Raw genomic sequence first — 25,527 nt, 5'->3', positions numbered from 1 at the left:
GCCAAACTCGCACACAAGAATTTGGAGATTGGGCACTAGCGGGAATGTCACTCCTTGGCGGAATATGGCCTCGTGCACGGCAGCACATCCCGCTGGGAGCATCGAGGCCTTCTCATCCGCTGTCGGGGGGCGCAGCTTCACCGAGCCCGGCAACCGGAACGTCCGCTTCATCCGGTTAACAGCGGCGGCATCCATCCGCCCACCTGCCTCGTCGACGGCGGTGCCATCTGAGAGGTACCACGCCGACTCGACATTTTGGCCCGGCACTTCCCCTTCGCCAGCGGAGCCGCTAGCAGCACTATTGCTCGCCAAGCGCTCGTCGCGCCTAGCAACCTCACCCGCCCTAGAGCTCTCTGGACGCGAACCACGATCCATAGCTATTTCCCAGGGGATGGTCCGAAGTGGCTCAACTTCAAGCGGTTCTGGCAGTGAGGTTCCTGCATGGGCAGACGGACGCAACGAGTCAATAAAAGTCATATCTGCCACGCTGAACGACACGTCAGACCCGGAATCCTCACTGCTCGAAATATCTATGACGTTGGCCATCCCAAACCCTAAAACCCACATCAGTTAGCACAAATACAGATCTAACCTACTCTCACATCAGATATAGCCAAAGATGCCAAGAACAATTACCCACAAAAATACCAAAACAAAAACAACCGCACGCTCAACCCAGATTAGACCGTCTAGCAAAACCCAAAACCCCAACTTTCTGTCAAACACCATAACCTCCCTCAAATCTCTCCCTACACCCTCCGAGAATAACACAGAAGCAATATCATACCATTAACAGAAATACCAAAACCCAGAAACCACCATTGCAGATTCAATGAAACAGGAAGAGGATCCGAAATACCAACCTCACGTCGAAGACTTTGGAGTGCAGCTCGTCTTCACTGACAGATTTCGTCCTCTCCAGTCCGACTACTCCACGCAAACCCGGGGATCTCCTTCGCAATTCGCAGACGAACAAGGCTCGAAGCAGGCAACTCAGATTTGAAGATTTTCCAGAAATGTCGAAACTCGCTCAGTTCCCCCCTTTTTATGTCAACATCAAGTAATCCTGAGCCGTCCGCTACAAAACTACATCACGTACCAACCGTACACGTGTCCCACGTCTTCACTAACTCCCTGGATTAGCCGAGGCATCGCCTCGGTTACGAAATCCATCATTACTCGCATTAATGACGAGAAGACGGCTAGGCTTAGGAGACAAGCCTCCAGACGCTAACCCTCTGGGAGTTAGCCACGTGTCAACCGTCATCATTCTTTAGCTTCCAAGGGAAGTAACCACCTGACAAGTAAACCCCCAACCATGGCAAGTCTCCGCTGAGCGAAAACCCCGCTCAGCGGATCCATCCTCACTTGCATCTCCCAAGTGACGGAGTCTCCGCTGAGCGAAACCCCGCCAGCGAATCCTCACTTGCATCTCCCAGGTGACGGAGTCTCCGCTGAGCGAAACCCTGCCAGCGGATCCTCACTTGCATCTCCCAAGTGACGGAGTCTCCGCTGAGCGAAACCCCGCCAGCGGATCCTCACTTGTCATCTTCCAAGTGACGGAGTCTCCGCTGAGCGAAACCCCGCCAGCGGATCCTCACTTATCTTCCAGGTGACGGGGCCTCCGCTGAGCGAAACCCCGCCAGCGGATCCTCACTTGTCATCTCCCAGGTGACTGTCCACTGAGTGAAACCCCGCCAGCAGAGCTTCTCTCCTCATTTGGTAAACGGGGCGTCCTCCGCTACACAGCGCACCGCTAGCTGACCCCCTTTCTGACAAGCTGCGTACTTTATTCAGCGCAACACCGCTCAATAAAATACCACCAAGCACGTCTACTTGACGCTGCTTCCTGCTACATCTAGCGGGGGGACTTCCGCCAGCGGCGGATCCCGAGGCCACGCCTCTCTGACAACGCCGCCACGCGGAGTTACGGTCAGAATGTCCCTACGGGACACGGGGACTAGTCAACAGTCTACGACAACCCTGATCAGGTACGTTGACCCCCGTCACCTGGGTGCTAAGATTGGGCTCGCAACCCAACACCCTCTGCTCCGTGCAGCGCTGCTCCGTGCAGCTCCCCCTCAACAAACAATAACAGCGACCATCCGGAGGTCCATCTTAGCCGGGGAGTGGGGGACTCCCTGGGGGCCTAGCAGGGGCCCACCCGAAAGGGCACAAAGCGTTTGCTCAGTAAATCCATGGCTGACAACGCACTGACGCTAATTATGCTTCTGCAAAGTCTAGCGGGAGAAACGCTTCAAACCGCCGATCAACTCCCCAACCAAGATTGCCCTCCTTGACTGGGGATTTGGGGGACTTGTACATACATGTGCATTTGCAAGCATAATTAGCTATAATGAGCCACGCTCAGGGTACCGCCAGGGGTACCAACGCCCACCTCATGAGTGACTGGCGTAAAGACAGCTAGCCAGGTTACCGCCTGAGCCCCGGATCAACCCCAAAGCACCGCCGACGCGCCGCCACGCGCCGTGTCAAGGTAGCATCAGAAGCTACTGAAACTGGGAACTGAAGCACATCAGTCCCACATCGAAAACAAGGAGAAGATCATCCTCTTCCTCACCTATAAAAGGTCCTCTCCTCTCTCCTCATTTATGACACATTCAATACTTACCTACTGTTACTTTGTCAACATAAATACATTGACTAACTTAGGCATCGGAGAGTTGAAGACCGCCCGGCGCGGTCTCCCTCTGACGCTCATTGTATTTTATTTGACAGGTAACGGGAACCACTCACAACAAAGGTATCGATCCGCCCGCCGGATCAGCGTTAACTAAGGTCCAGCTACCACTAGACTTTTAAACATTAACATATATATATATATAATAAAATAAAGAACCCTTATATTTTAAGTAGAATTATTACTTAGGCAATTAGTCAGAGATGCTCTTATGTGACAAAGCATAGAAAAAATACAGGGTCACCAAAAATGATCTTTTATGTAAGGATTAATTACAATTAACCCCTCGACCAATAGTAGCATTTTCAATTTCATATATATTTATCAAAATTTTGTGATTTTGTACCCTAAAATTCCTTTTTTTTTGTCTGGTCCCTAAAATTATTTAAGATAATTAGTTTTAAAAAACATAAAAGTTAAAGAAAACACCATGACATCCTTGTCATCAAATCAAAGTAATGGAATCTAGGCTTGACATGTTGAGCAACAGAAAATAAATAGAAAATCCTAACGGCTCGGATTAATAATTTTTGGAATATAGATGATAGCAAGTTGTAGACAAATAGGAAGGAGAAGAAATGGAATTTTATTTAAGGATAATAGTAAAAAGGAATAAGTAGTTTAAACTTACTTGAGATAACAAATTATCATAACAAAGTATTATTTATTATCAACAGGATTTATTAACAACAGATTATTACTTATCCTCATGGGTCAAAATCAAAAACTGTACCATAATCAGGTTGGAACGCTAAGGGCACGCTCTATGTCCTCCAAAGATCGCCCTTTAGTTTCAACAACATTACCAGCTATGTACAAGACCGCAAGCAGACAAACAGCCGAGAATCCCAGATACACTGAGCTGATCCCGAACTTGGTTACAAAGCTCAAGAAATATAGGCCTATGACGAAGTTTGATATCTGATAATACAGAATGAAAATTCAAGTTCATAAATGAGATAACAGATGTTGATTTGAGGAAGAATTAGAGCACATTTCATTCAGTTCTTATCCCAAAGTAATTAGCCATTTAGTTAAACAGGCACACAAGATCTGTATATTATCTGTATGCATACATGTATATGTGAATTCATACAAACATAACCGAATGCAGCCTTTGCAGTAGAGTTCTTTCTGTTCCAATCATTAATTTTTTTTCTCAATCATTAATGTATCTACCAAGTACAGTAGTACACCATTTGATATTCTTAAAAAAATAAATAAATAAATAAAAGGAAGTATGCCGTTGAGTGGAAAAAAATTATCCTTATAAGATATTGATTAGAAGGGTACCATCTCACTTCATAAAAAAATATGCATTTTCTATAGCTACTTACCCAGTGCATGCCCAATGACAAAGAAACTGCTTTTGCTCTGATTCTTGAAGCAAATATCTCTGGCAGAAGAAGAGCAGGCACAGGACCAGCGCCAAGCGAAAAGGACAATACATAGCTGTTGATCAAAATGTGAACGGTGTTTAGATTCGAACATGAACATCAAACAGAAGAGCATGGTGCTATTTACAAAAGAAACCTCTAACTTACAGAACAGTCCCAGCGACAGCCAGGGTGCCAGAATATGGAGCCAAAACACTCCAAGTGAAAGACAAAGCAAGCAGCAACATTGAAGCAGCCTAAAAAACAAACAAACAACAAAAAAAGAAGAGAGTTAATCAGTACACATGAGAAACCAGATACTTCTCCCATTCACAATTAAATAATTGACACAGCCAAAGCAAGTTTGATTGCATTGGACAATGAAAATCTTTTATCACAAACTATTTGACCAAGGGACCTAAATTAACTTATTTTCCCTTCAAGGATCATCATCTTTTATCAGCCAGATCGATTATAGCCATTTAATTATTATGAATCCCAAAATGTTTCTAAACAGATACAGTATTTTTATATCCTTTAGATCACAGTTGGATGAATTATTGAACCATAAACTCTAAAGGGTGATCTTGAATGGGGTTCAGAAAAGTGACGGCTCAAAATCATTGGACAACATTGGAAGTGTTTACATATATATTTACTTGTATATCAAGTGAAAACGGCATTAATTTACTTCAGACAATGAAACAAATCTGTGATGAAGATAATATTACCATTCCTCCAAAACTAATGAGGAGAAGACTTTTCCTTCCTTGTCTGTCCATCAGTGATGATGCAACAGCTGTGCCTGTTAAGAGATAATCCACAGTTTGAGAAAACACTATGACAACATAATAATTTTTCCAAACTTCGAAACTAACCAAAGACATTTGCTGCTCCAACGAGAGCACTTGCTGCAACATCTGATGTTATGCCAGCACTGCGGAAGACAGAAGTGGAATAATAAACCACAGCATTTATCCCAGCTAACTGTTGGAACAAGAAAAGTGCCGCACCAACACTAACAACTGTACAAACACATACATGTCAAGAAAGAAAAAGAAACGCATGACAAAAACATGAATTCTAAGAACTTGGCAAACCTTTCCAATAGCGGCTACTAAACAGATCAAACCAGCCTGCTTCGGGTTCAGCAGATCCATGACTTGTTGATGTTAAGTCATGCATTACCTCAGTTACTCTCTCTTTTCCGTATAATGTTTTTATAACCTTTTCAGCCTGAGAAGTTTTTCCTTGCTGCAGAAATTTTTTTAAAAAAAAAAGCACCGCTAAGCACTTCTTCTGAAAACGATTTACAGCTGAAAACATAATATAAATTCAGATATGACAACTTTGCATATATTGATACACAATCTTGAAAACCTGTAAGAGCCATCTAGGACTTTCGGGTGAAACAGCCATTCCTAAAGCCAATAGAACAGAGGGAACTATTGCAATACCAAACATTGTCCTCCACCTAATAAAGAATAAATAGGGTGAATTGAGAGAGAGAGACAGAAATATACCAAACATAGGAAAAACATAGAGAACTATACTACCAAGGTTCTTAGACATGGTTTGATTACTTTGATATACCCAATTCTCATGAATACTGAGCATAGTGAATAATCCATTCATTCACTGATGATATTAAAAAGCTATGGACCCAAAAAAAGAGGTTATTATTATATAAACATCGATAACTCAACCAAAAATGTTTAATTTGGCTTCAGTGACAAATTATAACTTATCAACCAATGTTACAACTTCAAAAAATTCTATATTCATTTGAGCTTCTGAATAAGAATAATATATTTTTCTATTATTTTCAGCTTTCCGCCAACAGTCTCACGTAAATGCCAAAATAAAACTCAGATATGTATTTATAATTCTTTTCAGGCATTATTGCCAAATTATAAAAACCTAAACTGCACCTACAGTCTACCATATGTTCTACCAATCTCACATAAATGCAACATGGATCATTCATTTCCGGCATTATCTCCAAATTACCCTAACTTTGGCAATTTCCTCTGTTCGTGCCATAAATTGTTTTACTCCATCAATTTCAGCATTTCCTATCCAATTTTCCATCCATTGATGTGACATGGCATCCTAGAGTCCATTCATTGACTATGAAAATGATAATCCCACGTATACCCCAGTGGTAATTGCAATATTTAAAAAGTAATTTTGAATATTAAAAAATAGAAATTTAAGCAGTTCATGGACTTTCCCAGTTGACTCCGGCTTCCATCTCCTTGCATCCAGTTTGGAATCAACCAAATGAACTCTTCCTAATGCCACCAACAAAGAGGACAGCTCTCTTACCTCTTCATATTTTAGGCTTCTTCTAAAACCAAAATCCCAACTCACTGGAGAAGTAAATTGAACAGCAAGCAAGATTTCCTAAGGCGAGCGACGTTTTTGAATAGACTTTTACGCTCAAATGATTTCCGTTCACTTTAATTGTTTTTTTATTATTATTATTATTTTTTTTTTATGCTATTGTACCAAAAAAGGCACAGAGACATACAATCCTCTATCGCATGCACATGCACAAATCATTTAAAAGGAGCAGAAAAAATGAAAGGATGATACCATAACGGATTTGCTGATAAAGGTAATCCAGCCACCAGTGCTCCAAGGATTCCAAGACATATAAAAAGCTGGTTTACAGATCCAAGTGCGCCCCGAATTTCAGTTGGGGAGATCTGACCAAGAGAACATAGTGTTGGTCAGTCAGTATATAAAAAACAAGAATCAGATATCATTATATATATATATATATATATATATATTATATATCATATAAACTTTAACAATACCTCAGAAATGTAAAGTGGGACAATAGCCGATGAGATGCCGATTCCAATGCCAGCAAGTAAGCGGCCAACTATCATTTGCTCCACACTCTGTGCTGTGGCACTGAAATATTCAAAAAGACAAAAAAACTATTAATCAGTTTCTAATGTTTTTATCGGAGATCATAACTCGTAATCCAAGACAAAACAGAGACCATAAAAATGCTCCAATCGTTAGTGGAATTGCATCAAGTTGAAAAGTTCTAGTTCTCCCAAACTTGTCGGCCAATGTTCCACCAGTGAAAGATCCAACTGTGGCACCAGCTAGAAGTGTGCTAACCACCCACCCTGCAGAAGGCATAAGGTGGAAACAATGAACTATACATTCTCGCGAGGAAACATCACAATCAAAACAATTTTAGTAGAAGAGTCACATTATATATGTCGCAAATTGCTAAATATAGCAAGGCTTTGAATTATCAAAAAGATATATTAGCAAAAATACTTTTCCAATGTATTGTATCCAATGGAACAATATATATATATATATATATATATATAACACCATTCGACAGTCTTTTGTTAATTTGGCAATATATTGCAGAAATTAGAACATGTGCTCCATCACACTACATGAATCATAAATATATAAGATCTTAAGAAGAAAAAGAAACAAGCAAAACAAAACAAAAAATTTAGTTATGTTTAAGCTATTTTCTCAGATTTAATCAAACAGAAAGATTGGACATGCCTTTTAATGCAACGTTTTCAGTAATACCAAGATCCTTCGACAGGTACTCAAGAGCACCATTTACCACCCTGCAGAGAAGACAGGCAGATGCCACCATAAGACTCGCATACGACCAAGTTATACAACTGAACTATTGTAGAAAGAGAAGGCTTGGTCTTAAATAATAAACTCAGCTCTGACTCCATGGCAAAAATACAACAGGAAAGAGAAAACTTAAAAGTCATGGCAGCATACATATCTTCCGACCACACCGATTTGAATGCACAATGCATACATACTGTCTGAGCAGACCAATTTGAATGCACAATGTAAATGAACAGGCTGAATTATGTATGATAGCAGAGGAAGTCTTTTCTTTATCAACTTAAATCATACCCGAGATGATAACCAAATAAAATGGCTCCAAGACAGGCAACACCAACAAATGGCAACACTATTCCAGAAGATTTGACCTGAGGCTTGGGAGGAACAAGATTCTCAACATCTCCATCTGCGTCTGAACATTATAAAGTAGAGGTAAGAACAGAAACAAATCAACACCAAAGCATAACTGCTAAGTTGGGTATTAAAATCCAATTACTAAATTGATGCATTCCAGAAATAATACTATATAGCTGCTGGTAGTATCATTCAAGTGTTTCAGTTTATCAAACTGAAGTGCAAGGAAATTCGACACGATCCAATAAAAATCCTGACTAACAACAGCTTATAGAGAGTTGCCCTTTTTTTATTATATTTTTCTGCCGAAGAAGAAAGAGAATGAGAGAGTTGGTGATACACTGATGAAAATGACTATTCCATTGAGCAAGCATAAACAACAGACAAGATGCGGAAAACCAATTTCCATGTCATTACAGAAACCCAAGTCGAAAAATTTGTTCCGCGGCATATGGAGAATCTTACACAGTTAACAATTTCATGTAAATATGTACGAAACCGAATTTGCACTATACAATTTAAGTAGCGAAACCAAGAAGTGTACAGGTTTAAGTAGCGAAAGCAAGTTATACAAAGAACAAGCAATACCAGAAGCAGCGTGAGCCTTGACTGATCTGGGTTTCAAGGAAGTCATGGAAATCCCATCAAGACGTCCAAGGTTGGCTCCCATAGCCGCAGAAGTGAGCTTCAATCCACCAAAGCCAGTGGCCTTATCTGTCATACACAGATTCTTTAACCCTGTACTTGACCCCAACACCTTCCTTTGCTGTTTGACTTGGACCCCGAAAACCAACTTCTCTCTGATCGAACCATAAGTTGACGCTTGCATTTTATCTGGTCATTACATCACCATTAATTAAAAAAAAAAAAAAAAACTCATCCCAATTTTGGTAAAAAAGTGAGAGTTGCCAAAATTGTATTTTAGATTGATGTAGACGAGCGAGATTTGATGTTACCTGGGCTGAATGATTATTGGAAAATTCAAAATTGAGTGGTGTGTTTTCCTTTCAAACTGTCGTTCAAACTGAGAATGTGAAGACAAAATTCCAACACAAACAAGGATCAGACAGACATTCAGAATTATTAGATCATTGAGAAAAGGAAACAAAAAGCCAGAATTGAGAGGAGTAGTGGAAACCGTGAAAAAGCTTAGCGGCCTTGGCTCTTCTGCTCCTTGGTCTCTCAGTCACAGTCCGACTCTACTTGCTTCTATTTGATAAAAACGAGAAATAGTGAACGATACCGAGTACCGACCCAAGTAGTATCAAAGATTATTCGATTTTTTTAATTGAATGTAATGTCTATCCATTAAGTAGGTAGAATACACAATGACGAGGTCCGTTTGAGCAAGTTCACCCGTTGAGTCACCAGGTCACATACTATTCATTAATGTGTTAATTTCACCATCTGGGTCATCAGCACAGTATATTTCGTGCCCTGGGTCACCCAGAGTCACTTTCTGGGTCACCATTGTGACCTGCAAAGTGACCTGGTGACCCAGGTCACCATGAAAACTATGTCTGTGATTCAGAGGGTGGAAATTAACACTAAAAGGTAGTGAATAGTGGATGATCTGGTGACCCAACGGGTGAACTTGCTCTTAAAATCGAGTTGCTACACAGACACCCTAGAAAAACTAGAAATTCTAAGTAAAGATGTCTTGGATAGCGATGTGTTTCAAGTAACCAGACATTACCAAAGTTTGAACCAATTAGATCAAATTTACTCGATGATTTATCCTTAATCCTCAAGACCTTACGCAAAGGAAGCTTTTTTTTTGGGAATATCTACAAACCTAAAGGCCTGAAGTAAATTTTTTTTTAAAAAAAAGCAGGCCCAGTGATAAAGCATGTTCTACAAGTCCATAATACCATCCAAAAAGTGGGGCCCAATCCAAAAACAAGTGCTCACAACTTCTACAACATCGCTGACAGCCGCATGACTCATCGTAGTCTGTGAGATCCTGAATTTTAAAGTTGCTCAAATTTTATTTTCGAGGATGGAAATGGAAAGTTGAGGTCACCACGAGTTCGCAGCATTTTTTGGTGAATTTTTCAGTTCCTGAGCTATTTTTAAGAAATTTTTGAAGTTCAGATACAAAGTGATTATTCGGTGACGTGTTTCCTTCCCATTGGTTAAAGGGTTTAGTTAGTGACCAAGAGTAGCAGCCTAACGTGTCAATTACAATCACATGAGTCATTTGGACATTTGTCAAGTCACTCAAGAAGTGGAAGGAAAAAAAGTGATGGAAGCTTGACAAATGTTACAAGCTTTATTAACAATTAGACACATGACCTATTTCTATTGGTTCTCTTAATCTATAAATAGGAAACTGTAGGTACAAGTTTTGATCACCTTGGTGTGTTGGCATTCCATACAAAACGGGAAAGTATCTTTAGGGTTAATGGGTTTAATATCTTTTAATTATTTAAAGATATTTTTCTATGTGCCATATTGGATTATTGATTTCCCAAATATTTTAGGGTTTGGTGTCCTTAATTATATATATTTTTTATTAACACAAAAAGATTTGTTTTTCCTTGTAGAAGGCGGATTAGGGTAAATAGCTGTCTTTTGGTTGTTTTGGTGGACACGACAGCTAACTTTAGAAGTGGGAAAAACAGACGGCACACATGGAGAACCTAGGGACGCAAGAATATTTGTAGAGTCTTGCATGTTTGCTTGAGATCGAATCTTCACAAAAAGTCAAAACACTTGGTCCATGTATAAGTGTTGTTGATCATGTTTTATATGCATAAAACTCTCTTGAGATCAGTAGAGAGATCGTGAAGAAAGAAGAGCAAGATTTGGTGATTGTTCAAGTGAAGGAGTTCAAGAAGGAAGACAAATTTTGTGCTAGATTTTGTCTAATCATCGTAGCCGAGCTAGTGCTATTCAAGTCTGTAAAAGAACATATCCTTCATAATAAGATCATTCTTATTTTGGGCTCTCAAGAGTAAGAGCCCCGCAGTGTTTTTAATCTCATATTGGAGGTTTTCACTGCGTAACCAAAATCTTGTGTTCTATTTATTATTTTTGGTTTCTGTTGCCCAGTAAGGATTGATCAGTGCACTGCAATCCCCATTTTCCAGAAAATCATACTTTGTCCTTGTATTTTTAGAAACTAGCCTACACATTTCTACCATACCAATTTTATGAGAGATTTCTCTCTCGACTTTCTCTTTCTAGTTTTCTATTTTTAAAACTTGAGCGGATCATAACTTTTGATCTGTAACTCTGATTTCAGGATCAACGAAAAACTATTGATTCGTCTTGTTGCCCTCTTTCTATCCATAGAGGTTTGAGTTAGATCCAATGGTAATTTCTAGAAGGCTCATTTTAGAAGGCTCGATTTACGATCGGTATTCTGAGAGGCGATTCGTATTGTTGAGGTGAGTGGGTTGTGTAATATGTTTCAAATATTCTTATTTGCTACAAAAATGTGGAAAAACATGATTTTATCTATTTTTGAAATATCTCTCTATTTTCAAGTGAAGCATGTCTATTTGTGAAATATGCGGAGTTTATGTATATTATGTGCTAGAGATATTGTTTGACTAGTCATGGAACATGTGAACTTCTTGATTGATTATGCCAAGGTAAGGATGTGTCACACAGTGGTATAGGACTAGAGAAAGCCATTAGACCGGGTTCCTCTTGGGTACACTAAATTGAAGGATAATCAATAAGAAGAGATGATGTGATGTGATGAATTGCTGTGAATTGTTATGTATACGATATACTACTTTCTACCGTGTGTAAAATGACATGACTTTACTGGCATATTACATGATCTACTCACTGAGCGCGTGGTTTTGCTCACCCACCCATCTCTAATTCCTTTTGCAGAGAAGTACTTAGATTTTGACAACCCGAAATGGGTTGGACGAGCCTAGAAGGAATAGTTTATTTACATTTTGCTTTATAAAAGTCACACCTCAGATTAGGGATCAGGTGCTTAAAATCCACCGACACTGGGTCTGAGGCGTGACCTTGCCATCATAGGCAACACCAGCCACCTTGATACCCTAGGTAACCTAAGCACCCCTGTCAGTGAATCGTTGCATCAAACTTTGCATAACACTATACCACAAAGTTAATCAGACAACTGTCGAACGACTGTTGTCTGAATGAAAAACCTGCTGTTGTCTAGTAGCTTGATGTCTGATTGACCTCGTTCAGACAACTGTCGATAACAGTTGTCTGTTACTCAGTCACACAACACATATAAGCCAAAATTTGTTGTCTGAATTTACCCAAAATCTAATGCGTGTTAACTTAGACAACTGCTTGTTATTTTGGTGTTGAGTGAAATGAACCTCAGACTACAGATACTTTTTTCCCTGTTGTCTGAAATATATTTAAGATAACAGTTTGAGAGATGTAAGTGTTGTCTGAATGCGTATGAGATAACAATGTGCCGGAAGAATCTGTTGTCTGAAATGAACCTCAGACTACAGATACTTTTTTCTCCTGTTGTCTGAAATTTATTTAAGATAACAGTTTTCGAGATGCATGTGTTGTCTGAATGCGTATGAGATAACAATGTGCCGGAAGAATCTGTTGTCTGAAATGAACCTCAGACTACAGATACTTTTTTCCCCTGTTGTCTGAAATTTATTTAAGATAACAGTTTGCGAGATGTAAGTGTTGTCTGAATGCGTATGAGATAACAATGTGCCGGAAGAATCTGTTGTCTGAAATGAACCTCAGACTACAGATACTTTTTTCCCCTGTTGTCTGAAATTTATTTAAGATAACAGTTTGCGAGATGTAAGTGTTGTCTGAATGCATATGAGATAACAATGTGCCGGAAGCATCTGTTGTGTTGAATGAACCTCAGACATCAGTGATAGTGTGGTCATGTCGTTGCAAGGAATTGCACACAATGTGTCCTTTAGTAAAACTGTTGTGTGAATGTTCCTCAGACAATAGGTATTATGTGTGTAAATTTATGTGTTGTCTGATGATACTGTACTACCATAATTAATAGCCTTATATATGTTGTTTGAATTGAATAAGCACTACGGGTACTGATTCTGGAAATAGGCAAATATGAAACACAAATTGGTTCAAATGTCATTTACTATAGCACATCATTGTCATACATTGCCAAAACACACCGAAACTAGAAATAGAGTACCCAATTGTTAAAGTATTTCTTACATATTCAAAGTACTAGCTACTGATCCTGTCCAACCAAAACATAACCACAAACTTTGAACTAGGTCTCCAAGAAGTACCAACACAAATCTTACATATATGTTTTAACCACAAACTTTGCCCACTCAGTTCTGACCACATCGATATCCTCCTGGAAATATGCTGCTTTACTTCTCTCCCACTGAAACAAAATGGTTTGTACTTAGTAGTTGACATAATTCCTAAAAAGAATCTATAGAACTCAATTGTGCAACAACAATGAATCTATGCAACATATATATATATATATATATATATATATAACTCAATTGTGCAAAATCACAGTAACCCATATTTCAATTGTGCAAAAGAGTCTATAATCACAGTAACCCATATTTCACAGTAATCACAGTAACCCATAATTCCTAAAAAGAATCTATAGAACTCAATTGTGCAAAATCACAGTATAACCCATATTTCAATTGTGCAAAAGAGTCTATAATCACAGTAACCCATAATTCCTAAAAAGAATCTATAGAACTCAATTGTGCAAAATCACAGTAACCCATATTTCAATAACCATAATCCAAGCGACCTCAACTAGTTTTGCTTACCTTGCTGAAAAAGTCCAAGTTTTTATCCTCCACTATTTCCTTCATGTATCTCATTATAAAATATCCACAATCCTTGTCGGTCTTTTGCTCCGGAATACCCTAAAAATATTATATTAAATACCAACTATGCAAAAAAAAATCTAGAATAGTCAACTTCTTAGAACTAAAATGATAAAAACTGTTTCATAAATTGTACCGCACAGTTTTTCCAGGTAGTTGCTTTTCTGCCTTGCCTTTTGACTTGTGCATTATATATTTTGATGCCGCTTAATATTAACAGAAAATTTTTGTTAATTCACAGAATATACACAACTACAAACATCAGTTTAAATTACGAGAATTACTAAAAAAACATTCACTTACTTGTCAACAATGTTCTTCCACTCTCCCGTAATTAGTCTCCTCTTTAATGGGTCCATGAAGTAGACTGTGTCTTCTTCAGAGTTTATTACAGTCAGCATCCAGTGACAACTTCAAAGCAAAAAAACCAAGTAAAAGTCACATTTGAAGACGAGAGAGACGACAAATCACAATATTCAGCAGCATATCAGTTTCATAATGCATGTATACAATATTTGAAGAGTGCATACCCTGAGTTATATGGCAACAAAATAATCTGGCCACGCTTTGCCTTTTTCAGCCTATCGGCTATTGCACGGGAACGCTCAATTGGATTGCCACACCCAATGGCACCAGTTTTTGTACTGTCCATAAATCCAACCATGTCCACCATCTTTGACTTCCTCAACACACCATAAAGATGGCTACAAATCAAAGAATGCAACATGAAACCACAATTTTTAAGACACGTATATTCTTAAATTCCAACTAAAGCTACTAGATTACCTCATATAGATGCTGATGCAGCTGCCCGATACTTCCTTCATGGTGGCAAAGTTATTAACATCGTTTTTATTCACACATGTTTTGAACGAATGTCCAAAAATCTTTTCATCAAAATTGCAGATAATTGTCTTCCCATTTGTGAGTGTTTCTTTGGCCCATATGCATACCGCTTTAAGGGAGGGAGGGAGGGAGGGTTGTTGGCAATGATGCCATGTCTATATCTTCTTCATGATACTCATCTTCTTCTACTCTTTTTCTCTTTCTCATTCCTCTACTCTTTGCTGCCATTTTCTTATGTAACAAAAAAATGGAACAAATCATTAGGGACAAGTCATTTGCAAAGATTTACTTTAAGATACATTTAAATCAAGTTATAAGTAGTATTTGTTACCTGAAACTCTACTGGAAAAACAATAAGGTTTTTAGGCCAAGCCACATAAGTCCCAATAGCATCACGAACCGTCATTATTTCGTTTTCGATTGGAAATGGAAGCTTGGCTTCATCCACTAGAGAGCGTACAATCGATACACGCATGTTTCCCTCGCCCAATGGAACACCATGGATAAGCTGGCTGTTGTTTTCATTATTGACTTCTATAACTGTTGCAATAGCTACAACGTTATCGGTTGAACCTAAAGCTAAATGGCACTCTTTCCCAATTGTCTGTGCCTACAAAATGAAAAAGTACATTTAATGAGACACTAAATAAAATAATTGAATGTATAACCTGGCAGCATAACACATCAGCAAACTTAACAATATAATAAATTTACAATTACCTGAAATTCACCCTCCTGGATTTCCAGATCAACAACCACGAGACCAATTGGCTGACCCTTCTCAATAGCATTCAAATTCACACCATCAATGGGATTCACAACTTCCACAGGCTCCTCAACATGAGGTTCTAAATCCAAAGACTTTCTAACAGTGGAGGGAATCTGTTTTTCAATTGCGTTGGCAGCCTTCTCATGCATATTTGAACTTCCTTGTCCAGAACCAACTTCCCTATCAATGGTGGAATCTTTGGGGGATTCAGTTACCATAGGATTCATCAACACCCTTGCTTCTAACGTCTTCAACCTCTCCTCCCAAATTGCTCGTTCTTTTGCTAGTATCTTCTCCCTTTCTTGTTCCATTATTTTCTGAACACTTAACCTAAGACTCTGTTCAACACTTTGCTTTCGGCGTTTTGGGAGGTTAAAGTATGCAGCTTGCCTCACATTTGCCCCTACACCTCTAATTATTCCAGTATGCTCAGGATTTCCTAATGCTAAAGTTAACACATCATCTGAACCAGAAGTGCTTAACTCTCCCTCAGCCTCTTTTTTCTTCAAATCAGCCTACAAAATATAAATGATGAGGTTTAGATATAAGCAGGCACTGATGTGGTAAACATTACATTTGCAATGCCTTTTCACAAACCAAATAGAAACTTACAATTTCTTTGGCCTTCTCCTCTACTAAAGGATCTTTAAATCCTCCATTCTTATCTTGACGTGCTTTGATCCACATGGTTGCACGATCAAGTTCAGCTTCATCCATAGTTGCAGACTACATAAATTGATTAAGTCAATATCTATACCATTGTACATAGACATTAATGAATCAATAAACACAAACAATGAAACCAAAAATTGATTACTGACCAGTTCTTCCTCCAATCCAGCGTACCCTTTACGTGACAGCCGATGAGGATACTTACTTAAGGCTCGTTTTCTTTTTTGTTTCTCATGGAGTTCCTATATATCAATGTCCAGTCAATGCTATCTTAACTTGTAAACACTAAATGCAAAACAAAAATATTAGGTTATAATAGTTTTGAGTTAACTTACTAGAAATGAGTCAGATAACCTATCTTGTACAAAAATCTCCCAGTCATCTTGATTAATGAAAAGATAGTCCTCTGGTCGAGATTCGATAATTTCAAGGTTATCTCTATGTGGGAGAATGTAGCGGGTGGTCAAATGACTCTTGAACTCTCTCCATTTTGCTCCTGCTGAGATTAAGACCATTCTTTTGTGTTCTGGACGCAACAAAAATGACAACTGCATACAAGAAAATAGCAGAAAGCACACATCAGGAAGTACTTTAACAAATAAGCATATAGTTAACACATAATAGATACCAATAGAACCACACACAAAAAAAAAAAAAGTGCAGTTCTCATACCTTTATGCCTTCCCAGATTTTATTTTTTTGTTCCACTAAAACATCCTTCCATGTAGGTATCGAGATTGGAACCTTCTTGCGAGCTAACACCCCAATATATGACTGCATTTCTTTACCAGCTTTCCCTATGGGTTGTCCTTTCTGGTTGAACTGAACTGTCATCCTCTTTCCAATTATTTTTCGTCTCACTATACGAGACATTGTCACACACCCTCGTTTAAGCAACTTCAGTCCTTCCCTTTTCATAGCTCTTTTACCCTTCAATCTCTTTTGTCGTTTCAATGACAACTTTGATGCAGCTTGTACTGAAGTTCCCCTTGATGTTGCTCCATTGGATCGCTTGGTATTGCTAGACCTTGTCCCTCTCAGCTGAATTTCCCTCATTCTTTTGGCCATTGCTACTGCTTGAGATGAAGGTCTTCGCGTAGAAGGTGCCATTATCTGGAAGCACAAAACCATATACAATCAGCTCTTTTCATTTATAATATTTAAATGCTGCGATAGCCTACAAAACATAAAACCAAATATAATCGAAGTTCATAACATTTAAGTGATGCGATAAGTAAATGGGAATTCAACCATTAAGCATTATAAGTATTCATCAAAAACAGATCAATACATGTCAAAAGTGCATCAAAATTAATGCCTATACTATAAAAACATATCGAAGAATCCTAAGCGACCTCTAACTTAAACAGATAACTTTGATAGTAATCATTTATCAACCCATATCCCTTCGTTCCCTTCTCGCATGTAGTGGTTCTCATCATCATCAACTATATTGTCATATGACTCAATTGCTGGCATTGTTGCTATAAAGGGCTGCTGCTCAACTTCCAAATTTTCAAGCTCTTCTGCTTTATCACTATCATTTGCATAATCTCTATCAGGACATGTTATAACTACTGACCAATCATCATCAAGAGGATCAGCTACATACCATACTTGTTTCACATCCTTACCTAAAACAAAAGGATCACTCACATGACCTATCCTATTCAAGTTTACCAACGTAAACCCAAACTCATCTACTTTAATGCCTTTGGCGTTTTCAACCCAATCGCACTTGAACACAGGAATTCTAAACCTTTGATAGTCCATCTCCCAAATTGTTGTAATCACTCCATAAAATTGCATATCATCCAATTTTGGGTTTTTGTCCTTTGCACTAGCTACTTGTAAAGCACGGGCATGTAGGCTAACACCGCTGTTTTGCACTTTTCTTACATCGTCGCGTTCTTTGGTATTGAAATGAACCCCGTTAACCATGTAACTACAAAAAGTAGGTACATCTGGATTTGGTCCATCTGCAATCTACCTTAAAGTTTCAGAGATATCATTATTAGGATTGCTGAATTCTTCAAGAACCTGCGTAAACATATAAAATATATTACTGCACAGCCACTTATTAAAAAAAAAAAAACTAATGAAGATTACTGAAACTAAATCGATAGTTTTGTTATTTACCTTCTCCTTAATCCACTTAGCAAAAGTTTTATTTTGCTTATTAGTCAACCAGTTCTGATTATCTTTGAATTTAGGATAGGTAAGCTCCAAAATCTCCATATGCTTACTGTAAAAAAGATATATATGTGATTAGTACCAACATTAATAAACTAAACAGACATGCAGAAGTGTAAATAAAACCTAAAAAATGTAACAAAAACTTACATGAAGTATGGTCTTGCCTCCTCTGTATTCTGTAATACACAAAGATGTGCTAGTTCCAACTCCCTTCCATAAATGGACACAACAGTAGCACCAGATAACGGTTTGGTGCAGCTTTCATCAAAAATGCCTATTGATGGGATGCCAACTGTATTTTCACCAGAAAGTATACGATCTGAGCAAAATTCCACTGCTTCTTCAACAACATATGACTCAGCAATGCAACCCTCTGGATGGTTTCGATTTCTAACATACCCTTTGAGGGTTTTCATGTACCTTTCAAAAGGGTACATCCACCTAAAGAAAACTGGTCCACAAAGCTCAACTTCTCTAACAAGATGGACTGTGAGATGAATCATGATATCAAAGAAGGATGGTGGAAAATACTTCTCAAGCTCACAAACTGTCAAAACTAGATCTTCTTGCATTTTTTTCAGCTTCCTAACATCTATCACTTTGCTGCATATTGCCTTAAAAAAGAGACAAAACCGAATGATTGCAAACCGGACTGGTTTCTCCAAACTTGAACGTATAGCAATCGGTAGTAGCTGTTGCATCACCATATGACAATCATGTGATTTGAGACCAACCAGCCTTAAGTCATCTAAGGAAACAAGGTTCCTTATATTTGAGGAAATGCCGTAAGGACCCTTCATGTTGAAAAAAGACATGCACATTGCTCTCTTCTCTTCTAGCAGTAGATTCCAACTTGCCAAAGGCAACTTGTCTTTCTTTTGCCCTGGTGTTGGTCCCAAACCAGTCCTTATGCCCATTTCCACCAGATCCAACCTAGCAGCGACTCCATCTTTCGTTTTTCCAGGAATATTGAATAATGTACCAATAATACTATCGCATACATTCTTCTCAATGTGCATGACATCGAGATTATGTCGAACCGGAAGAAATTTCCAATACTCAAGTTCGAAGAATATGGACTTCTTCTTCCAACAAGGTCTGGTTTGGTCTTCCAAACCCTTATATATTGGAAGAGGATTCTTTTTACCGAATGACCAGGTCATGCCCTCAACCCTTTTTAATACCTCTTCTCCACTTAAGGGTTCAGGGGCAGTTTCAAACTCCGGTAAGTTATTGAACTCTTTGGTCAGCCTTCGGTAAGGATGATGGCGCGGTAACCATCTCCGGTGACCAATATGGCTCATTTTCTGTCCATGAGATAGCCGATGTGGTTTTGTGTTCTCACAACATATAGGACATCCATTGTACCCCTTAGTAACACTACCCGATAAGTTCCCATAAGCGGGAAAGTCGTTAATCGTCCAAAACAAAACAGCTCTCAGTTTAAAGTATTCTCCTCTAAATGCATCATACACTCCATCTATCCCATCCCACAAAGCTTTTAAATCGTCAATCAAGGGCTGCATGTATACATCAATGTCATTTCCGGGTTGCTTAGGTCCAGAAATCAATAAAGTCAGCATCATGAACTTCCTTTTCATGCATAGCCATGGAGGGAGGTTATACGTAACTAGTATAACTGGTCAGCATGAATATCTACTACTCAAAGAGCTGTGGGGATTAAAACCATCAGATGAAAGTGCAAGTCTAAGGTTCCTAGGGTCATTACCAAATTCTGGCCATTTTTGGTTCACTAACTTCCAAGTAGGGGCATCTGCAGGATGACGCATAAACTCATCCTTCCTCCTTTCATTCGCATGCCAAGTTAGGTTATGGGAAGTTTTTGTCGATTGAAACATGCGTTTGAAACGTGGGATTGGGGGAAAGTACCACAACACCTTCCCGGGTACCCCTTGCTTCTCGATATTATCTTTGCCTAATTTCCACCTAGACTCCCCACATGTAGGACAACTACTCGCATCAGCATGCTGTCCTCTGTACAAAATACAGTCATTAGGACATGCATGGATCTTTTTATAGTCCATTCCTAATGTAGCCAAAGTCTTCTTAGCCTCATAATGCGAACCAGGTATCTCATTACCCTCAGGGAGAAATATTCCGATCATGATCAACATGTCAGAATAGCACACATCGGACATTCCATGTTTTGCTTTAAGGTTATAAGTCTGTATAAGTGCATTTAACTTTGTGTGCTTGGTACAACCGGGATACAAAGCTTTATCTCCATCCTCAACTAACCTCATGAAGTCATTCGATTCTACAGAATACTGCTCATCCTCACCATTTTCAAAAAACTCTTCATCTTCACTAGCCCATTTTTCTTCCTGATCTCCCAACCCTATATTATCTGCTGCATCTCCATCTTCTACCATATCTACAGTAGCTTCAGATTCCCCTTCATTAGCATTCACTGTTGCCCTAGATGGTTCCCCATGCCATACCCAATCTTTGTAACTCTCATCTACACCATTAAAATATAGATGATCTTTTATGACCCTGGCTGAGAACATCCCATCTATGCTCCCACATTTCAAACAGGGACAGCAGATATTATTTACATCACTAGCATTCTCTACAGCAAACCTAAGGAATTCCTCAACACCTAACTCATATGTGCGTGATCTTCTATCAGCATGCATCCAAGACTTATCCATTCTAAAAACAAAACACATTCAAATTCAAAGAACTTGGAAAAGCATTCCCCTCTATATCAACACAATGCAGCTACTTTAAAAGAAGAAAGCCAATTCAAATCAGATGTTTTCGACTTATAAGTATGTTTTCCATATTGCAGAATAACATAAAGAACCTGCATTACCAGAATATGGCCATATTCTGTTTTATTGTCCAAATGTAAACCATTTATAAAATTAACATCTCTAAGCTTTAATGCAAGGCATATATACATCGATCCCATAACTCAAAAGCACAACCAGCAAACCAGAAGGCATATATACATCAAATAACTCACAACCACAAGCAGCAAACTACAAGGCATGAGTCCTATCTATAAGGTCATGTTCAGAGAAGAAATTAAGAGACATACCTTAAGGATAGCAAGCTTAACTCAGCCCAGCGATACCAGCTAACCTTCTTCAACCCTCAGATCTTTAGATACCAACCAACCTTCCCTATCAAGAGCAATAGATGAACTATTAAAAACAACTCTAGGCAAGGCGGAAATTATAAATCAACATGCATGCTATCACCCAATGCCTATACCATATACCTTTAGTAGCTATATAAACACCAATATTAATAAAAACCAAAGGAGAGCTTTAAATGTAGGTATTCTATTACAATAAATTCAATGTTCACAAAAACACATACATCTAGTTAACCTGTAACAAAACTTAAAGATAAAAACTTGATTCCCACACTAGAGACCATCCAATGCCACAATTGTTGAGAGTTCGAAAGCCCATGCTTATTTATTGAAATTACAATTCAGCTAATGATCACAAATTTTGAATAAATGCACTGCCCGATGGTATGAGATATAAACACATTAGATCTTGGAGTAATAATTCCTGGAGAAAAAAATTAAGCTAACAAGTTTTACACCAATAAAAATTATATGAACTAGCAACAAGGCTGCAATGCTAAAAATAAAACCAATAAACCACCATGCAACAATAAAATGTTTACTGCAAAATTACATAGGTATCTGCTTCTTCTTTTTTTACCAAAATTACATTCATTCGTCTACTGCAACAACTCTGGACAATGAAATTTTCAGCAAATGAATGGATCGATTTGAAACAAAACCGTGACATCTATTGATCATTCACGATTAATGTTTGCACGGAAAATAACATTCTTAATTTATACTCTCCTATAAATTGTGAAATCATATATGTTTGTATATATAGAACTCCATTATATATACACGTAAAATATGATAATAAAGAAATAGATTGGTCAACTTTTCATAACTAATAAGCAAGTTGGCCTACCCTTAATGCTCTCCTCATCTTACTTTGTCTTATGCTTGATATTCAATTCGCGTGGCATGGAAGCTTCAGTTAGCTTTATCAGTTCAGTATTGAAATTTTCAACATCTGAAATATTCTCCTCAGTTCAAGATGATGGATTGATGGATATCCTGTCCTCATCTTGAATATTAATTGCTGATTTGATCATGAAATATACATATTCAATAAGTTAATTGCAATATCATTCAGCTTTATCAATTAAATAATTGTCTGAGTTATTTGGTAATGTTATGGAACAAGATGAGGGTCAAGTTTGCCAGAAAAGGAAGAAGATAAAAGTAAAGAAGTGACGCGCGCACAATTATAAAAAAATAATAATAAAAAAAATAATGATTGGAAATCGGTAATTTTCGCTCTATGAGATTGTTCACACCCAGACTTCAAAGTTCAAACACAGTACACAGTAAAGACTGCCATAGACAACAAATCAACATCTATAACAAATCAACATCTATACAAATCAACAAATCAACAAATCAACATCCAGATTTCAATATGAAAAGCATGATTCTTACAACAACAAAAAGAGACGGAGTTTGATCACCTTTGAGCCCCCTCAAGTCAAAAAGCTCAGCAGCTCCAGAAAGACCCCATGCAGAAGAGTTGGAATTAGAGAGAACCCATCAAAGTTTTAGAGCAACAGTGGCGACAAAAGGTGAGGAAGAATCAAAAGGGTCTTGAATTGGAACGGAGAGAAATAGAAAGGTCTTTAAGAACAAATTGAGTTATGAAACCCAGAAGATTTAAACCAAGAAGAACGAGGGTGAGTCTCGGTCGACGGAGACAGCCCACTGAGAGTGTATCGAGTGTGAGTGAGAGCGAGAGTGAGTGAGATAGAGGCTTGACGAGGGTGAAAGGGTGAACTGGATTGAGGGTGAGGGGGATTGATAATGAGTCAGAGTAAGGCTGAGAGCAATGGTGAGGGAAAGAAAGGCTGAGAGCGATTTTGGGTGGGAGAATGACCTAATTTTTTAGCTAAGGGAGGGAACACGATTTTGGTGAGTCAGAGAGGCTGAGAGCGATTTTGGGTGGGAGAATGACCTAATTTTTTAGCAAAGGGAGGGAACACGATTTTGGCGATTCCAAAGAGGCCGAGAGCGGTTTGGGTGGGAGTTCTTGGTTTTTTTTTTTTGGAGAGATCTTGGTTTTTTAGCTAAGGGAAGGAAACAAGATTTTGGTTTTGAGTGGAAAAAAATAAATGTAAATTAATTGTTTGTTTGTTTTTTCCATTATTCAGACAACAGATGTCCTTATAACTGCTGTCTGAAATATCTCAAATTTAACAAATAACGATGTGTTGGATGAGTAGAGGGTGAAACGACTGGTTTAAAAAATCTGTCGTCTGATTAACTCAGACAACAGCAAAAACTCATGTGTTGTGTGATGACTGTCGTGTGATTAAGTTATTCTAGTAGTGTAAAGCTACTACTAACACTATCTTTCCGCAACCTTGATGCCTTAGCATCACAATTACCACTAACCTAGATCCTGATAGGAGCATTTTAATGCGACGTTTTAATTGTTATTTCCTCATATTTTACTTAGTTATTTCCTTAAATAAATAAATTTTAATGTAATTTTTATTTTCTAGGTACATTGGAATAAATGACAAGGAAATGAGCTGAAATGAAGAAATAGAGTTTTCCTGGTCCAACTAGGAATCCCAGTCAACGCAGGAATCCTGATGAGGCTAGGAAACCTGAAGGCATTAGGAGACCACATGGCTTGAAGATGACGTGGGAGATATTATTGGGGAATTAAATCTGATTTTGCCATGGGAAATTATGGATTTAATGTCAAAATCAAGAGAGGATCAAGGATAATGATGCCATGGAGAGATTTAAGGGAGAAAAGGTCCAAAACAAGTCCAGATTCATTCCTATTTTCACTCAAGATTATTTTGGCCGAAAATTAAGAGAAAAATCAGATAAAATCTTGGGAAATCAGCAATAATATATTTGGAAAGATTATGGAATTATTTTGGAGCTTTTTGATTGGTTGAGTGACATGGCAGAGCTGACGTGGCATTAATTCATTAGTTGGAGCTGTGTGGTGCAACCAGAAAATTCCTTGGAAATTAAATTTATGAAGCCTTGCCTTCCCCTATATATACCCTCCTCTCTAGACGTTTTACACACATGACCACAAGACACCACAACACACCTCTCTCCCTCAGTAAATAAATATTAGAAAAATTCTCTCCATTCTCTAGTCTTCAAAAGCTCTGCGTCTCAACCAAAGGAGGAGAAGAAGTCATGCAATACATCAAGATCCTAGCCACCATCCACCCTTGTATCATCCCTAGAAGATTGCTTGCTTTCAAGGATTTTCGAGTTCTTCGTCTCAAGGCCATGTCATCCATCTTTCACGGTGTATTTCATACTTTCTTTTGTTTTCCTTTGTTTGATTTTGTAGAGTTATGAATTCTAGTTAACATGACGTTAAGGGCAAAGTTTAAAGCCCGTTTATATGTTTTGAAATAAAATTGTGATTTTTATATGTTGATTTATATGTTGCTTATGTGAGATTGCTTGATTGATTTTGGATTATAGAAAACTTTTGCATGTATGTGTTCTTTGGTGGCCAACTTAGGATATATGCATGTAATTGGAGCTAATTTAAGTAGTGAAGGCTTTGGACAAAAGTCGAAATCAATTAAGGAAGATTGCAAATAGGTAAACTTATTCATAACTAGGTTGTGCACTGTGTTGACATCCTTTCTTTGTTCTTAATGCGTTGAATGTGTTCTTGATTAGCTAGCTTTCTAGACTATGATTGCATGTTCAATAGGATTGATTTAGGTGCTTTCACTTAGATTAATTATTCAAGGAAAGTAAAAAATGGGAAATCGTTTGCTTTCTAACGTTTCACATGATCAACTTCTTTCTCATGACATAGATAATCAACTATAGGAATTGTGATTGGATTTCATTCATATGATTGTGGATTTGATCTTTGTTCCTTGCGTTCCACCATTGTATATTATGTGTTTTTATATTTTTCTTTTATTTATTTTAATTTTCAAAAACCCTAATTCTAAAACCCCCTAATTGTGTTTACTTGTATATATTTCTTTCTTTGTTTTATTTTTGTAAATAATACTTTTTACTTTTATTAATTTATTTTTACAATGACAGGTGTACCC

The 25,527-nt window shown here is 38.1% G+C and overlaps 5 protein-coding genes across 5 annotated transcripts; all 5 read right to left on the bottom strand.

The window, feature by feature from the left end:
- Positions 1 to 3,266: 3,266 nt before the first annotated feature.
- Positions 3,267 to 9,328, bottom strand: LOC112195179 (plastidic glucose transporter 4). The gene is made up of 15 exons (XM_024335551.2): positions 9,206 to 9,328; positions 9,024 to 9,091; positions 8,656 to 8,901; positions 8,005 to 8,125; positions 7,630 to 7,697; positions 7,094 to 7,226; positions 6,903 to 7,002; positions 6,676 to 6,788; positions 5,458 to 5,551; positions 5,178 to 5,331; positions 4,956 to 5,102; positions 4,809 to 4,882; positions 4,246 to 4,334; positions 4,039 to 4,153; positions 3,267 to 3,622 (listed from the first exon to the last, which is right to left on the bottom strand). The coding sequence occupies exons 3-15, from the start codon at positions 8,894 to 8,896 to the stop codon at positions 3,440 to 3,442; spliced, it is 1,632 nt and encodes a 543-aa protein (XP_024191319.1). The 5' UTR covers positions 8,897 to 8,901; positions 9,024 to 9,091; positions 9,206 to 9,328; the 3' UTR covers positions 3,267 to 3,439.
- Positions 9,329 to 13,691: 4,363 nt separating this feature from the next.
- On the bottom strand, positions 13,692 to 14,813 carry LOC112194447. The gene is made up of 5 exons (XM_024334687.2): positions 14,670 to 14,813; positions 14,414 to 14,587; positions 14,187 to 14,294; positions 14,020 to 14,089; positions 13,692 to 13,922 (listed from the first exon to the last, which is right to left on the bottom strand). The coding sequence occupies exons 1-5, from the start codon at positions 14,708 to 14,710 to the stop codon at positions 13,806 to 13,808; spliced, it is 510 nt and encodes a 169-aa protein (XP_024190455.2). The 5' UTR covers positions 14,711 to 14,813; the 3' UTR covers positions 13,692 to 13,805.
- Positions 14,814 to 14,840: 27 nt separating this feature from the next.
- Positions 14,841 to 23,260, bottom strand: LOC112194446. The gene is made up of 9 exons (XM_024334686.2): positions 22,927 to 23,260; positions 21,434 to 21,518; positions 16,843 to 17,283; positions 16,506 to 16,718; positions 16,320 to 16,412; positions 16,111 to 16,224; positions 15,450 to 16,013; positions 15,061 to 15,339; positions 14,841 to 14,960 (listed from the first exon to the last, which is right to left on the bottom strand). The coding sequence occupies exons 3-9, from the start codon at positions 17,278 to 17,280 to the stop codon at positions 14,841 to 14,843; spliced, it is 1,821 nt and encodes a 606-aa protein (XP_024190454.1). The 5' UTR covers positions 17,281 to 17,283; positions 21,434 to 21,518; positions 22,927 to 23,260.
- LOC112194445 lies at positions 17,557 to 19,967 on the bottom strand. The gene is made up of 4 exons (XM_024334685.1): positions 18,514 to 19,967; positions 18,310 to 18,415; positions 18,161 to 18,210; positions 17,557 to 18,115 (listed from the first exon to the last, which is right to left on the bottom strand). Exons 1-4 carry the CDS (start codon positions 19,965 to 19,967, stop codon positions 17,557 to 17,559), a joined length of 2,169 nt encoding a protein of 722 aa, XP_024190453.1.
- Positions 20,010 to 21,041, bottom strand: LOC112194444. The gene has a single exon (XM_024334684.1). It carries the CDS (start codon positions 21,039 to 21,041, stop codon positions 20,010 to 20,012), a length of 1,032 nt encoding a protein of 343 aa, XP_024190452.1.
- Positions 23,261 to 25,527: the final 2,267 nt, after the last annotated feature.

This window comes from Rosa chinensis, chromosome 3 (genome assembly GCF_002994745.2).
Source record: "Rosa chinensis cultivar Old Blush chromosome 3, RchiOBHm-V2, whole genome shotgun sequence".
Classification (NCBI taxonomy): Eukaryota; Viridiplantae; Streptophyta; class Magnoliopsida; order Rosales; family Rosaceae; genus Rosa; species Rosa chinensis.
This window is presented reverse-complemented; position numbering and strand designations above follow the sequence as displayed.

Bases quoted from the DNA above. Each gene is read 5' to 3' on its own strand.
- LOC112194446 (XM_024334686.2), bottom strand. From the start codon at position 17,280: ATGGCACCTTCTACGCGAAGACCTTCATCTCAAGCAGTAGCAATGGCC. The intron at 16,225-16,319 runs GTCAGTAATCAA...CAATTTATGTAG, and splicing joins CTGGATTGGAGGAAGAACTG to TCTGCAACTATGGATGAAGC. The intron at 15,340-15,449 runs GTAATTGTAAAT...TTCATTTTGTAG, and splicing joins TCCAGGAGGGTGAATTTCAG to GCACAGACAATTGGGAAAGA.
- LOC112194444 (XM_024334684.1), bottom strand. From the start codon at position 21,041: ATGGATAAGTCTTGGATGCATGCTGATAGAAGATCACGCACATATGAG.
- LOC112195179 (XM_024335551.2), bottom strand. From the start codon at position 8,896: ATGCAAGCGTCAACTTATGGTTCGATCAGAGAGAAGTTGGTTTTCGGG. The intron at 7,003-7,093 runs GTCTCTGTTTTG...TGAATATTTCAG, and splicing joins ACGATTGGAGCATTTTTATG to TGCCACAGCACAGAGTGTGG. The intron at 4,883-4,955 runs GTTAGTTTCGAA...ATCTCTTAACAG, and splicing joins TGGAGCAGCAAATGTCTTTG to GCACAGCTGTTGCATCATCA.
- LOC112194445 (XM_024334685.1), bottom strand. From the start codon at position 19,967: ATGAAAAGGAAGTTCATGATGCTGACTTTATTGATTTCTGGACCTAAG. The intron at 18,211-18,309 runs GTAAATAACAAA...ATGTTTACGCAG, and splicing joins CTAAGTGGATTAAGGAGAAG to GTTCTTGAAGAATTCAGCAA. The intron at 18,116-18,160 runs GTAGATTGCAGA...TACTTTTTGTAG, and splicing joins GATATCTCTGAAACTTTAAG to TTACATGGTTAACGGGGTTC.
- LOC112194447 (XM_024334687.2), bottom strand. From the start codon at position 14,710: ATGAAGGAAGTATCGGGCAGCTGCATCAGCATCTATATGAG. The intron at 14,588-14,669 runs GTAATCTAGTAG...TTTGATTTGTAG, and splicing joins TGCATCAGCATCTATATGAG to CCATCTTTATGGTGTGTTGA. The intron at 13,923-14,019 runs GTACAATTTATG...TAATATTTTTAG, and splicing joins CTACCTGGAAAAACTGTGCG to GGTATTCCGGAGCAAAAGAC.